The sequence below is a fragment of the Engystomops pustulosus genome, chromosome 9 (genome assembly GCF_040894005.1).
Source record: "Engystomops pustulosus chromosome 9, aEngPut4.maternal, whole genome shotgun sequence".
Classification (NCBI taxonomy): Eukaryota; Metazoa; Chordata; class Amphibia; order Anura; family Leptodactylidae; genus Engystomops; species Engystomops pustulosus.
The window spans coordinates 83,132,426-83,147,679 of NC_092419.1; the positions used below are offsets into that span (position 1 = coordinate 83,132,426).

The 15,254-nt window shown below is 40.5% G+C and overlaps 1 protein-coding gene across 2 annotated transcripts in view; it reads right to left on the reverse strand.

The window, feature by feature from the left end:
* The window catches only part of LOC140076614 (G-protein coupled receptor 83-like), a 29,213-nt gene extending 14,307 nt beyond the window's left edge, over positions 1–14,906 (reverse strand). For both annotated transcript variants that reach the window (XM_072123219.1, XM_072123218.1), the window contains exon 1: positions 14,162–14,906. In XM_072123219.1, the coding sequence (XP_071979320.1) occupies positions 14,162–14,542 (381 nt within the window). In that variant the 5' untranslated portion in view covers positions 14,543–14,906. The remainder of the gene's footprint in view (positions 1–14,161) is intronic.
* Between the last annotated feature and the right edge of the window lie 348 nt (positions 14,907–15,254).

Sequence of the window (15,254 nt, forward strand, 5' to 3'; positions counted from 1 at the left end):
CCATGCAGTAGCCTCCCCCAGTAATGCCCCGTGCAGTAGCCGCTCTCAGTAATGCCCCATGCAGCTGCTCCCAGTAATGCCCTGTGCAGCAGCTGCTCCCAGTACTGTAATGCCCCATGAAGCAGCCACTCCCAGTACTGCCCCATGCAGCAGCCACTCCCAGTACTGCCCCATGCAGCAGCCTCCCCCGGTAATGCCCCATGCAGCAGCCTCCCCTGGTAATGCCCCATGCAGTAGCCTCCCCCAGTAATGCCCCGTGCAGCAGCCTCTCCCAGTAATGCCCCATGCAGCAGCCTCCCCCAGTAATGCCCCATGCAGCAGCCTCCCCCGGTAATGCCCCATGCAGCAGCCTCCCCTGGAAATGCCCCATGCAGTAGCCTCCCCCAGTAATGCCCCATGCAGCAGCCTCTCCCAGTAATGCCCCATGCAGCAGCCTCTCCCAGTAATGCCCCATGCAGCAGCCTCTCCCAGTAATGCCTTATGCAGAAGCCTCTCCCCTTCCCGTAATGAAATGCTCTGCAACATTTGATTGTATAAAAAATTAAACATACTCACTTTCCAATGCTCCATGCGGCTCCTCCTCCTCTTTACTGGTAACAGAGCGGGCAGAGATGTGTCCATGCACTATGATGTCATCAGCGGCATCTGCTCAGCTTTCTATGGAGAGGGGTGAAAAATGCTCACCCCTCCTCCCTCTTTTATGCAGCCATGTTTTACGGTCACATGTTTGCAAGAGGCCTTAAGGAAACTGCTCCTCAGACCTGGGGTGGTCATCACAACTATGGATGAGATCTCAATCAGGGGACAATGAAACATCACATTCCCAAAGTACTACAGCATTTACTGCAATTACTGTTTACTCTTCTCCTTTAATTGATGTTCTGTCTTTCCTATCACTTGTCTCATCAGCCATTTGTGTATAAAATAGTTTTCTACTTGTGTAATCTCAATAGCTTACCATTGTCATCCACCTTTATAGTTAGCCAATAAAGCTGTCAATAACTGAGGACTCTCTGTGTATTCATCAGATAACCGTGAAGTAATAAAGATCATTATAGATCATCACCTGGAGGTTATCTATCTGATGTGAAGAAGTCATCATTCCAGTATTGAATTGTGTTGTTGTCTTGTGCTGTCAATAATATCCACTAAGACAGCTAATTGTCTCCTGATCATCCTTTTGATCATCCATGGGTGCAGGTCTAAGCTGAACACTCACCTATTCGATCTTCTCCCATTTATAAAGATGTGTGCCTTAATCTAGATTGACAATGTAACTGAGTAATGGTACAAACCCCTGGAATTTATTCACCATACTGTGCATGCATTGGTTCCATTTTCCCCTTATTTATGATAAAATGCATCAGTTCTGTTCAAGTTTTTCCTTTAACCCCTGTCATGCAATACCAGATAATATGGTCAGTTTTCGTGGAAGCCAGGTCCACTCGCTGGGTTTGATACTGACCTAACGAGAGGGAAATCCAGCTATGAAATCATTATATATGGGTTTAATTGCTCAACACGTGTGTATTTCAGAGGCCTTATAGGACTTTTGAAGATCCTCCAAAGGTCCTTGAAGTACAGAACTTGAAGTGGAAAAAAAATGTAACCTATCCTCCTTTCTTAGCCAGCTTGTTTCTGGTACTATATGCAGGAAATTAATGTAAAAGCATTAAAAATAATTAATATTAGGAAAAACACATTTATAACATGGCTCATGGCTGTCTTAAAGTGAACCTCTCACAGGGTCCTCAACTTTACTAAAGACAGGTTGCAGAAGCCCATCACACCTGCAGTGCAAATTTGCATTTCAGCCTTTTCTAAGCATTTGCATTACAATATAATTGTATGTTAACTTACCTTGCACCCTGAAAGAATCATCTGTGTAGTCCCAGGGGTTGGGCTTTTGTTTGGATGCATTTCATAAAAAAACAACATGTGACTTGCCTGTGCTGCAGACTTCTCAGCTCTCAGCCCACTTCTCTGTGCTTATTTACAGCTTCTCCTTGAGCTGTACAAGAGCACAAATATGGGGGTCAAAAGATGAACAGTCTCCAGCACAGGCAAGTTACATGTTGTTTTTTCAAATGCATCTAAACTAAAGCCCAACCCCTGGGACTACACAGAGGATTATGTCAGGGTGCAAGGTAAGTTATAACACACAATTATATTGTAATGCATATGTTTAGAGAAAGCAGAAAGGCAGATTTGCAATGCAGGTGTGATGGGCTTCTGCAACCTGTCTTCAGTGAAAATGAGGTCCCTGATGACAGGTTCCCTTTAATAAAACCCTGCTGACATTTACAAGACGGAACATTTTTACACTCTGTGTATATAATCTTCTTTCACCTCCACTTTCCTTTTTTTCTATCTTGTATCATCTTTTTCATCTTTTTCATACCCAAAACAGAACATTATATATGTTATTCCACATTGTACAATTAGACCTTGTTCTTATTCTGCTATTTGTCTAGACATTTCTATATCACACAGACTCTCATCTAGACCCTTGCACTTAATGTATTAACAAAGTCATATCATTTGTAAGACTAAAAGGCATACATCCCTTTAGATCTGCCAATTATCCTGCAATGTTGATCCACGGGAATGAAAATGGCCCCAGAGGCAGAAGCTAACTGGCTTCACCTCGGGGAACAGAATTGTATCATCACTCCAAATATGAAATAAAACAGTGTTGCTTAACCCCAATGAGTGCAGGGTTGGCGGTATTAGTGATATCCTGTTCCCATAGGTACATATTAAAATTGCAAAAATATAATTGATTCAGTTGGCATTTGAAGATTGCCAGTGGCATCACTTGTTCATACTAAAAATCACTCAGAGAATGAAACAAATTCCTGGATCAAAGATTTATCTCTAGATATATTTTATGTATAGGGGGAATCTGAAAAAACATATTCCAACATAACCTCTTAGTTACCTTGTAAGGCAGCCCCATAACATCAAGCATTACTTTTTTATAAAAACTAATGATAGCCAAACCGGTATCTTTATTTAAAGGCTCCTTAAGGAGTCTTCCTCCTTCCTAGACCATATTTTCTAAATAGGAAGATATCAGAAAGAGGCAGGAATCTCTCAAAGAAATGTATCTCCCCATGAAATAATTTAATAAGTTACCAATTCTCCTAAAGTTTGGTATTTTGAAAAATCTGAAACCTGGTATTCATCCTCCATCAGCAAGAATTTTTGGACTTTGTATTTAAAAGTTAAAAACTTAATTATGTGTAAATCACCATAGTGAAACATTCCAGGGCAGTTTCATTTAGTGAACAGGTCTCAGAAGCCCCCCCCCCCCCCACCCCAATTTTCCACACAATGTTCTGCTCACAGCACGCACAAGATCTTCTTCAGAACCTCATAATGCACATGCCAGCTGCTACAGAACCTCATGATACACATGTCATCTTCTACAGAACCTCATGATACACATGTCATCTTCTACAGAACCTCATGATACACATGTCATCTTCTACAGAACCTCATGATACACATGTCATCTTCTACAGAACCTCATGATACACATGTCATCTTCTACAGAACCTCATAATACACATGTCATCTTCTACAGAACCTCGTGATACATATGTCATCTTCTACAGAACCTCATGATACACACGTCATCTTCTACAGAACCTCATGATACACATGTCATCTTCTACAGAACCTCATGATACACATGTCATCTTCTACAGAACCTCATGATACATATGTCAGCTGCTACAGAACCTCATGATACACATGTCATCTTCTACAGAACCTTGTGATACACATGTCAGCTGCTACAGAACCTCATGATACACATGTCATTTTCTACAGAACCTCATGATACATATGCCAGCTGCTACAGAACCTCATGATACATATGTCAGCTGCTACAGAACCTCATGATACACATGTCATCTTCTACAGAACCTCATGATACATATGTCAGCTGCTACAGAACCTCATGATACACATGTCATCTTCTACAGAACCTCATGATACATATGCCAGCTGCTACAGAACCTCATGATACATATGTCAGCTGCTACAGAACCTCATGATACACATGTCATCTTCTACAGAACCTTGTGATACATATGTCAGCTGCTACAGAACCTCATGATACACATGTCATCTTCTACAGAACCTCATGATACATATGTCAGCTGTTGCAGAACCTCATTATAAACATGTCAGGTGATACAGAACCTCATGATACACATGTCATCTACAACAGAGCCACATGATACACAAGTAATCTGCTACGGAACCTCATGATTCACACGTCATCTACTACAGAACTTCATGATACACACGTCATCTACTACAGAACCTCATGGTACACACGTCATCTACTACAGAGCCACATGATACACATGTCATCTGCTACAGAACCTCATGGTACACAAGTCATCTGCTGAACTGCATGATACACACGTCATCTACTACAGAACCTCATGGTACACACGTCATCTACTACAGAACCTCATGATACACACGTCATCTACTACAGAGCCACATGATACACAAGTCATCTGCTACGGAACCTCATGATTCACACGTTATCAACTACAGAACCTTATGGTACACAAGTCATCTGCTACAGAGCCACATGATACACAAGTCATCTGCTACGGAACCTCATGATTCACACGTCATCTACTACAGAACCTCATGGTACACAAGTCATCTGCTACAGAACCTTATGGTACACAAGACATCTGCTATGGAACCTCATGGTACACAAGTCATCTGCTACGGAACCTCATGGTACACAAGTCATCTGCTATGGAACCTCATGATACACACGTCATCTACTACAGAACCTCATGGTACACAAGTCATCTGCTACAGAACCTTATGGTACACAAGACATCTGCTATGGAACCTCATGGTACACAAGTCATCTGCTACAGAACCTCATGGTACACAAGTCATCTGCTACAGAACCTTATGGTACACAAGACATCTGCTATGGAACCTCATGGTACACAAGTCATCTGCTACAGAACCTCATGGTACACAAGTCATCTGCTACAGAACCTTATGGTACACAAGACATCTGCTATGGAACCTCATGGTACACAAGTCATCTGCTACAGAACCTCATGGTACACAAGTCATCTGCTACAGAACCTTATGGTACACAAGACATCTGCTATGGAACCTCATGGTACACAAGTCATCTGCTACAGAACCTCATGGTACACAAGTCATCTGCTACAGAACCTCATGGTACACAAGTCATCTGCTACAGAACCTTATGGTACACAAGACATCTGCTATGGAACCTCATGATACACACGTCATCTACTACAGAACCTCATGATACACACGTCAACTACTACAGAACCTCATGGTACACAAGTCATCTGCTATGGAACCTTATGATACCCAAGTCATCTGCTACGGAACCTCATGATACACAGGGTCAGTCAAGCTGCAAAATGTCTGCTCTAGACTGTAGACATCAAGATAACACAGGCAGCGACTGTGATCCACAATGACTGAGAACTGTAGGGTTACACTGTTATAGGCACCCACAGTACTCAGTGAGTATCGCAGCTGCTCTTTGAAGAGCAAGCAGTGAATAAAGGATTCTTGCTCCGCTCGCTTAGCCTATCAGGCCGGGTGGGGGTGTGGCTACAACACATATGAAATGGAGGTGTGGCGCCCCTGAGCACTTTTGAACCCAGGGCAGCTGCCCGTCCAGCCTGGTATAAGAAACAGACCTTCCATGACCCCACATAGGGGGATCGGATCCTGGTACCAACGGCCATGTTAGGGGACTTGGGAAAGACACCGTTTCCAGTGTTCTGAATCAAGACAAAGTCAGTGGCCCCAAATTTGCCCACTTATGTCATGTCTTATTGCTATGTTGCCTGGTTTTTAAGGTGAAGAGCATTGCATCATTCATTAGACTATTTGAGAAAAATCTTATACCTTAAAGGGGTACACCCACGAAAACAACATTCTTAAATGTACTTAGGGTAACAAAATAACACATTCTCTAATTTACTGTTATTAACAAAAATACAGCATTTCACCAATATAATTCCAATCTGTCTCTATCAGTCCTGGTGTACGCAATTTCAGTTGTCTCAGGTTACGACCGTAAATCTATGGTCAAGGACAGACTCTTCTCATGAATAGCTTCTCATATCTGCACCATGCAGTACTCTCTGCATCCAGCCCCTTCCCCCTTCATTACAAGACCAGATCACACACAGACACTTTCTGCCAGCAAGCAGCAGTGTGGGGTGTATGGTTACTGGCCCCCTAGGATCCCCTATTGAACCTACCATCATGCTTACGGGTAAGCAATAAATGATTGTGTGTATGGTGGGAGCCAGAAGGTACCTCCGGTCCCCACTTCACATAGGACTGTATTGAGGATACATCCTCTTTATTATACTCCCGTTTGCATCATTTACTACCATCCATCAGACTGTGTAGTCTGCAGCACTATTTCTTTATACATTAGGTTCTGGAGGTTCCTTTAGGGCGCTTATGTTTTCGATGGTTGCCCCAATTTCCATCAGGGGCTAAATTGTTTCCCCCCATTTCTGTCCCTATCATATGTGTTTTTGTAATGTGTGCAATGTCCCTTCAATAAAATACATTGTTTATTTTATTTATCCTTTGATGGTTTTTTTTTTCCGGCTCTCTTTTGGGTTGTGTATTGAGCAGTGTGCCTAGACCTACTATACAAGCAACAGACAGATAATGTCTTTATCCAGGAGAGAGAGGCATATAGCAGAGCTGTGATGTAGTAGAGCTGATAGTGTCATTGTATGTTATTTACATCTAATGGATCTCATCCTCTCTCGTGACTCTGATCTTTCATCTCTCTTTTTCTCGTGTGTCAGATACTAGTAGAATGTTCAGAATCTAAATAAAGTGTAGATAAACCTGCACCGTGATAATCTAAGCACATTGTCAACACACAGCACCTTATAGTACTAGAAGGATCATGAAGTGTCCGCTTAGAGAGTCCCCGTCCACACTCTGGTATTTTACACTGACCATCACTGAGTTATAGGAGCTGAAATGGCAATAAAATTTAGTAAAATGAGCTTTATTGTGTAAACATTACTGGGAGATTATAATTTAAGAACTTTCTTTTGGGCATTTGGAGCAGAGAAATACTTTTATTCATTTGCAAATGAGCATTTGATAGACCATTTACATGGCCACAATGGTAATGCTCGCTCTCATGTCCAGCACAGTCAGTCAAGGTTTATTTAGAGGCACTGATACTGGAGTAGAGGGGTTGAACTTTTTATGAGTGTGTCCATGATCCAAAGAAATAATCAATAGTATATAATTAAAAAGGAACTATTTCTGCATTCTTCTGCATTCAAACCTTGGATTTTACACATATTGTTCTTCACATACTATTGTGAAGAACACCGTTCGGCACTAATGTCTTCTGATAAGTTAGCAAATGTACGGAAACATCTGCAATGTGTTCTTCAGTGAAGATGTTTCAATTGTAGATGTTTCCATACATCTGCTAACTTATCAGAAGACATTAGTGCAGAGAGGTGTTCTTCACAATAGTATGTGAAGAACAATGGGGGTCATTTACTAAGGGCCTGATTTGCGTTTTCCCGACGTGTTACCCGAATATTTCCGATTTACGCCGATTTCCCTTGAATTGCCCCGGGATTTTGGCGCACGTGATCGGATTGTGGCGCATCGGCGCTGGCATGCACGCGACGGAAATCGGAGGGCGTGGCCGAACGAAAACCCGACGGATTCGGAAAAACCGCCGCATTTAAAAAAAAAAAAAAAGTCACTTACCTTCACTAGGAATAGGCCAGTGAACTTGAGTGCATTTCGGCGGGCTCCGGGGAACTTCAGCGCAGCACCTGGTGGACGTCGGAGGAACTACCTTAGTGAATCCCGGCCGGACCCGAATCCACCACAGAGAACGCGCTGCTGGATCGCGAATAAGTAAGTAAAATCTGTAAATCTGCCCCAATATGTGTGAAGAACACATTGCAGATGTTTAACATGGATCATTCTCCTTTTTGAAGTTCCACGAATATTCCATTGACTAAAAAAAATGAAGAAATAGGACTGACTTACTTATTCCTCAATAAAATGACACATTTTATTGGTCCCCTTGAAAAATGCTCGAGTCTCCGAGGCTTCAATGGGGTTCGTTATTCGATACGAGCACTCGAGCATCGGGAAAAGTTCGACTCGAGTAACGAGCACTCGAGCATTTTAGTGCTTGCTCATCTCTAGTTGCAACTTATCAGACCATACCTCAGACATAACTGCATTTCACATTTTGTAGCAATCTGACACATCTGAGTGTTTTTTGTCAACCAATATAACTTCTGCAGAAAAATACATAATGTGCATTTGAAGCATAGTTTATTTCTCATCAGCCTGACACATCCAAATGTGATTTGTCTGAATGTTATTAACAGAAATGGTAAAATACATTTTCCAGTTAACTATATCTGCATCATACTAATATTGTAAGGTATAAAGATGACTTAAAATAAATCACTGCAAGGTATAAATATCGCTTTAAAAATTTTTTACATTTAATCAAAATAAAGTGTTTCTACTGTTCTCTGCTAAAAAACAATATATCTTTGGTAACAAGACATCTTTCAATTTCAAGCACTGTTTGTTAAGCAAATTATGGAAAAGTTTAGAGTTAATTCGACTATTTAAGTTGGAAACAATTGTATTTTGCAAAAAGTGACATGTTAAATGTAATATTTAGTTACAAGGCAATCCCTTTTACAATAAAAATGTATGCTGCCTGTAGCCACCATAAGGGGGAGCTGTCTGCATACGGATTTTAATTTAAGTGAAAGATGAACACATAATTATATATTTGCAAAACACACACTGGCCCACATTTATTTACCCTTACTGATGCTAGTAAGCCCTCTCCATAGCTGGCAAGTGTTAGCTGCATATTGCAGCAAACACTTACCAATAACACCCAAGATCGGTGCTAACATTAAAGAGCCAGTATCTCGGATTGTTGCAACTCATCGGTGAGTGACAATCCATTGCTATGACAGCCTCAGATCCCTTTTTCCCCACTGTATTATAATGTGCAATTTGCGCATTGTAGAACATGATGTGTAAAAATCCCCATACTGTAGTATGGCAGGAACAATCAGACAACCTAGGGTTAAAGTACCCTAGGGGGTTTGAAAAATAATAATAACAAAAAGTCACATAAATTAACTGTAAAAATGATAAACATATTAGGTATCGCCACGTCCCAAAATGTCCAATCTATCAAAATATAATAATGTTTTTTACCGGCACCCAAAGTCAAAATGCTACTATTTTGCCATTTTGAAAAACATTTTAAAGAATAAATAAAAAGTGATCAAAAGGCCTTTAAATCTTTAAAATGGTAGCATTGAAAACATCATCAAAAGTGACACACAGCTCCATACACCGAAGTATGAAAAAGTTATTAGCGTCAGAAGATGGCAAAATCAAGAATTTTGTTGTACAGAAGGTTTTAATTTTTGTAAATGTTTGAAAACCTATATATATATTTAGTATTCCCGTGATCGTACTGACCCAAAGAATAAAGTAGACATGTCACTTGGGGTGCACAGTGAAAGCCGTAAAATCCAAGCACACAAGAAAACGCTGCAAATGCGTTTTTTTTTTACCAATTTCACTGCATTTGGAATTTTTTTCCTGCTTCTTGCTGGAAATATGGGGGGCGTGGCCTGGATGAGCTTGGGAGCAGACGTGTAGTTCTTGGCACTGTCTTCGCTGCCTACTAATGACAGATTAAAGCAGTACCAAGCATTCTTATTGCAGTTTGGACAGCTCACTACCTGCTTTAAGCATGATGACAGGGAAAAAAACAGCAAAAGAGGGATCCAATATGGCGTTCTTCTAACTATTGCTGGTGGGATTGTCGGGGAATAGGGTCTCTCTTACATGTCTTTTGGGGCTGTCCTTGCATCATCCCTTTTTGGAAATAGATATTCCGGATGTATTTCGCTCTTGTCTCATGCCACATCCTACTTAATCCGCTTTTAGCAGTACAAGGGGTAGATATACACACCATCCCCAAAAAAGCAGGTCATATGGTTGGGCACTCTCCTGCTCTCCTGCACACCCCCTGCTCTCCTAACCAGCAATATGCTAACAGACAAATTGGCTGAACACTGCATGTTTTATTGTCTAATAGCTCTCAGAAACGATTCAATGAATTCCTTCCAAGACATGAGGGACCCCCTGTTGGCCTCTCTGAGTAAACTATAGATCATTGTAATATAAGTGGTTAGGAACCTGTGATAGATAAAATCTGTTATCTAGAGAGCAGAGGAATTAATAAAAAGGCAAAACAGGATATATATATATATATATATATATATATATATATATATATATACCTGACTAAGGGTAACTAACCCCTCCAAATCAATTCAAGTGGTCTGTGAATTAAGTGAATAGGGGGATATAACAGGAATGTCTCATGTTCCGCCAGTCTCTAGCTGGAAAACTGTAGTCTTGTGCTCTGCTGGATTTATGAACTTGATGAATTCTGGTGCAGTATAAGGCCGCATTCACACAAACATATGCCCTCCGGGCCATAGCCGGCAGGGCATGGGTTTGCCGTGATGAAGATTAGTGGTGACCCCTTCTCTTCTCCATTGCAATGCACGGCGCTGTAACATGGGGAAAGATCCCCATGTAAGGAGTAGCACGGTACCATATCACTCCATTCAGCCATTACCGGCATTCGGGGGATGTATGTATGGCCCCAAGCTTGTGGCCATATATACGCCCCCCAATGGTCGTATGAATGTAGCCTAAAACTGTTGGTCCCTACTTTAGACCTACTTTTTCCAAAGGTTGCGCCTCTCAGCCAGACAAGTCGGAAAAGTTTCAAAACAGGCCTAAACGTCTTGACAAATGTGGCACACACTGTGCACCCAAGTAGCATCCACATGTGGGACAAAATGTATAACAAATTTTAAGGGCGACAGGGCTTTTTTACTATGAGAACGGTCAATCTGTGGAATAGCCTGCCTCAGGCGCTGGTCACAGCAGGGACAGCAGAGAGCTTCAAGAAGGGTCTAGATGCCTTTTTACACCTAAATAACATTGATGGTTATGTTATATAGAATTGTTTCCCCTAAATCCCTTCCTCATCCAATCCCTTCCCTTCCTTGGTTGAACTTGATGGACAAGTGTCTTTTTTCAACCGTAGAAACTATGAAACTATGAAGGGTTTTCTCCTTTTATTATTTCTTAACCACCTTTGTGCTACTGTACAGCTTCTTCCTCCTACTCCATCATAGAGCTCAACAGGCCTGGTGAGCTGACACCAGTGGGAGAGGGAGGAGCTGTACAGGAACACAAAGATGGGGAGCTGAGAGCTGAGCTCTCTACAGCGTAAACAAGCCACTTGTTGTATTTTGAAAGTCATCCAAACCTAAGCCAAACCCCTGGGACTACACAAAGGATTCTGTCAGGGTGCAAAGTAAGTTATAACACAAAATTATATTGTAATGCAAATGCTTACAGAAATCAGAAAGACATATTTGCATTTCAGCTGTAATGGGCTTTTGCAACCTGTCTTTATTGAAAATGAGGTCCCTGGTGACAGGTTCCCTTTAAGTCACACTTCCCTGTAAAACAATCTTCTCAAAGACATGATTTCTCAGGAGTTTCTGCAGATTATTGCACAGACCTAAGTGTGCTGTCCATGGTGCTGCAAGCTAAAGAAGAAGCCTCGGGTCCTGCCATTATACTGCATATAATAACTTAGAATATATTTGTAGAATAACTATAGTCTGCATAAACATGTGATTCCTGTAAGCTATGTGAGTCAGAAGAACATGAGTCACTAGATAATGGTATATGGCTATTGTAGCTTTGCATACAGAATATCTCTAAATATCCTAGTGAAGACAAGTTTTACCCTCTATTGTTCACAGTATACTTCTCTATACAGACTGCTTGCAAAGTTACCCACTTTTACATTAAGGTATACACTACATCTCTACATAGATTAGAAGACAGGGATTTGCAATTACCCTTGTCATAGTAATGCACACAGTACATACCTATATGGATTACTAGACTTGCAATGTCCCCTCTTTGATAGTTATACACACAGTACATCTCTACACAGACCAGTGGTCAGAAGCTTACAGTGTTACCTTCTTCTATAATACTGTCCACTGTATACTTCTCTATTCCAACTGGTAAAGAAGAGCTTACAGTGTTACCCTCATATATATATATATATATATATATATATATATATATATATAGCACATAGTAACAGTCAGGAGCTTGCAATTTTACCCTCTTTTAAAGGTTTGCATACACTACACATCTGATGTAACATGTGGCCAGGACCTTGCAATGTTACCCTCTCTTACAGTATTGCATAGAGTAAACCACTATATAGACTAGTAGAGAGGAGCTTGCAATGTTACCCTCTCTTACAGCATTGCATAGAGAACACCACTATATAGACTAGTGTAGAGGAGATTGCATTGTTACCCTCATCTATAATATTGCACTTCTCTATACAGGCTAATAAGGAAGAGCATATAGTAGATATATGTACAGAATAGTAGAGAGGAGTTTGCAATGTTACCCTCTTTTATAGAATTGCACAGTCAACTCTTTACAACTCTTTTATAGTAATGCATATAGTACACTTCTATGCAGATTAGCAAACAGGAGCTTGCAAGGTTACAATCTTTTAAAGTAATGCACTTTGTAGGACACATCTCTATACAGAGTAGTGGTCAGCAGCTTGTAATGTTACCATCTTTTATATACAGACTAGTTTAGAGGTGCAATTGTACCTTCTCTTTTAGTAATGCACTCAGTAAATTTGTATACAGACTAGTACAGAGGAGCTATAATGGTACTCAGTTTTATATTAATTCACACAGTACATCTCTATGCAGACTAGTACAGAGGAGCTTGCAATGTTACCTTCTATACAGTACATTTGTATACAGACTAGTACAGAAGAGTTTGCAATGTTACCTTCTCTTTTAGTAATGCACACAGTACACTTGTATACAGACTAGTACAGAGGAGCTATAATGGTACTCACTTTTATATAAATGCACACAGTACATCTCTATACAGACTAGTACAGAGGAGCTATAATGGTACTCACTTTTATATAAATGCACACAGTACATCTCTATACAGACTAGTACAGAGGAGCTATAATGGTTCTCAGTTTTATATTAATTCACACAGTACATCTCTATACAGACTAGTACAGAGGAGTTTGCAATGTTACCTTCTCTTCTAGTATTGCACACAGTACATCTTTATACAGACTAGTACAGAGGAGCTTGCAATGTTATCTTATACACAGTACATTTGTGTACAGACTAGTACAGAGGAGCTTGCAATGTTACCTTATACACAGTACATTTGTATACAGACCAGTACAGAGGGGCTTGCAATGTTACCTTATACACAGTACATTTGTATAATGACTAGTACAGAGGAGCTTGCAATGTTACCTTATACACAGTACATTTGTATAATAACTAGTACAGAGGAGCTTGCAATGTTACCTTATACAAAGTACATTTGTATACAGACTAGTACAGATGAGCTTGCAATGTTACCTTATACACAGTACATTTGTATATAGACTAGTATAGAGGAGCTTGTAATGTTACCTTATACACAGTACATTTGTATAATGACTAGTACAGAGGAGCTTGCAATGTTACCTTATACACAGTACATTTGTATAATGACTAGTACAGAGGAGCTTGCAATGTTACCTTATACACAGTACATTTGTATATAGACTAGTATAGAGGAGCTTGTAATGTTACCTTATACACAGTACATTTGTATAATGACTAGTATAGAGGAGCTTGCAATGTTACCTTATACACAGTACATTTGTATAATGACTAGTACAGAGGAGCTTGCAATGTTACCTTATACACAGTACATTTGTATAATGACTAGTACAGAGGAGCTTGCAATGTTACCTTATACACAGTACATTTGTATATAGACTAGTATAGAGGAGCTTGCAATGTTACCTTATACACAGTACATTTGTACAAAGACTAGTACAGAGGAGCATGCAGAGAAGAACTCTACAGACTAGTAAAGAAGAGCTTAGAAAGTAATATCTCACCAGGGTGAAGGGGGTGTTGAGCAGGGTTATCATGATATCAGCCACTGCCAGGTTGACTATGAACAAGCTGGTGGCCGACTGGATCCTCTTGTTCTTGATGACCACATGGCACACCAGAATATTCCCAAATAAAGAGATGATGAAGATGACTGAGTAGGCGACTATCAGCAGAGCTTTCACAGTGGAGCTCTGAGACTCAGCTTCATACTTGGTGTTGTTCTCAAAGTCTCCAATGTCATCAATATTAAGGCCCCCTTTGAAAAGTGACGAGATGTTAGGAAACCCATAAAATGCAGAGAAAATGTCAGAAGAGTTCACCAAATCAGTTCTCCTAAAAGGCTTAGAGGCATATGGTAGAGAGAACCACATATGTCTGGTCATGGTAGCACAACAACTCAATATATCAGTTGTGTTGTGTGTATCCCATGAAGTGGGACCCACAAGATAGAGGAGAAGTTACCATGTAGAAAGGTGGCGTAGATGCCTCCTGGATGCCTGACCTCATATCCAATATCACTTGAGAAACTCTCAAGATTCCTTCTTGCTGAGGTAGAAGTCCCTTCTGTTTAAAGGTGAGTATACTGAATGTGAAGTTCTTCTCTTGCTTCTCACCAGAAATCACAACTACTTCCCACTAGTCAGTGATTAAAAACTGCAGAAGACATAAGAGGCAGGATTGCAGATGAGTCACCCCTCTCCCCTCCTTCTATGTATACAGCACACATCTCATACTCAACCCTGGAGCTTCATCCTCTGATATATAGGAAAATTGGAGTGACGTGCACCCCTAGCGACCAATAGAGACATATGTCTGCAATCTACTGCTGCTACTTTGTGCCTATTATGAGAATCCCATGCTTGTATTACTGCATTGCTAAAAAAACACTTTGTCAGTGACTGGATAGTTGTGAGCTTCTGGCAAGGTTGTAATGTTGTCTTAGTAATATTGTACTGTATGTACAGAATCAGATGATGTGTGCACTGCTAATGAGAGCAGAAATACTGACCAGTAATGAAAATAATTAATGAAAATATGTATAGATACTTATAAATGCTAAAATGCAGCAACAACAACAATAGTAAATAATAATAA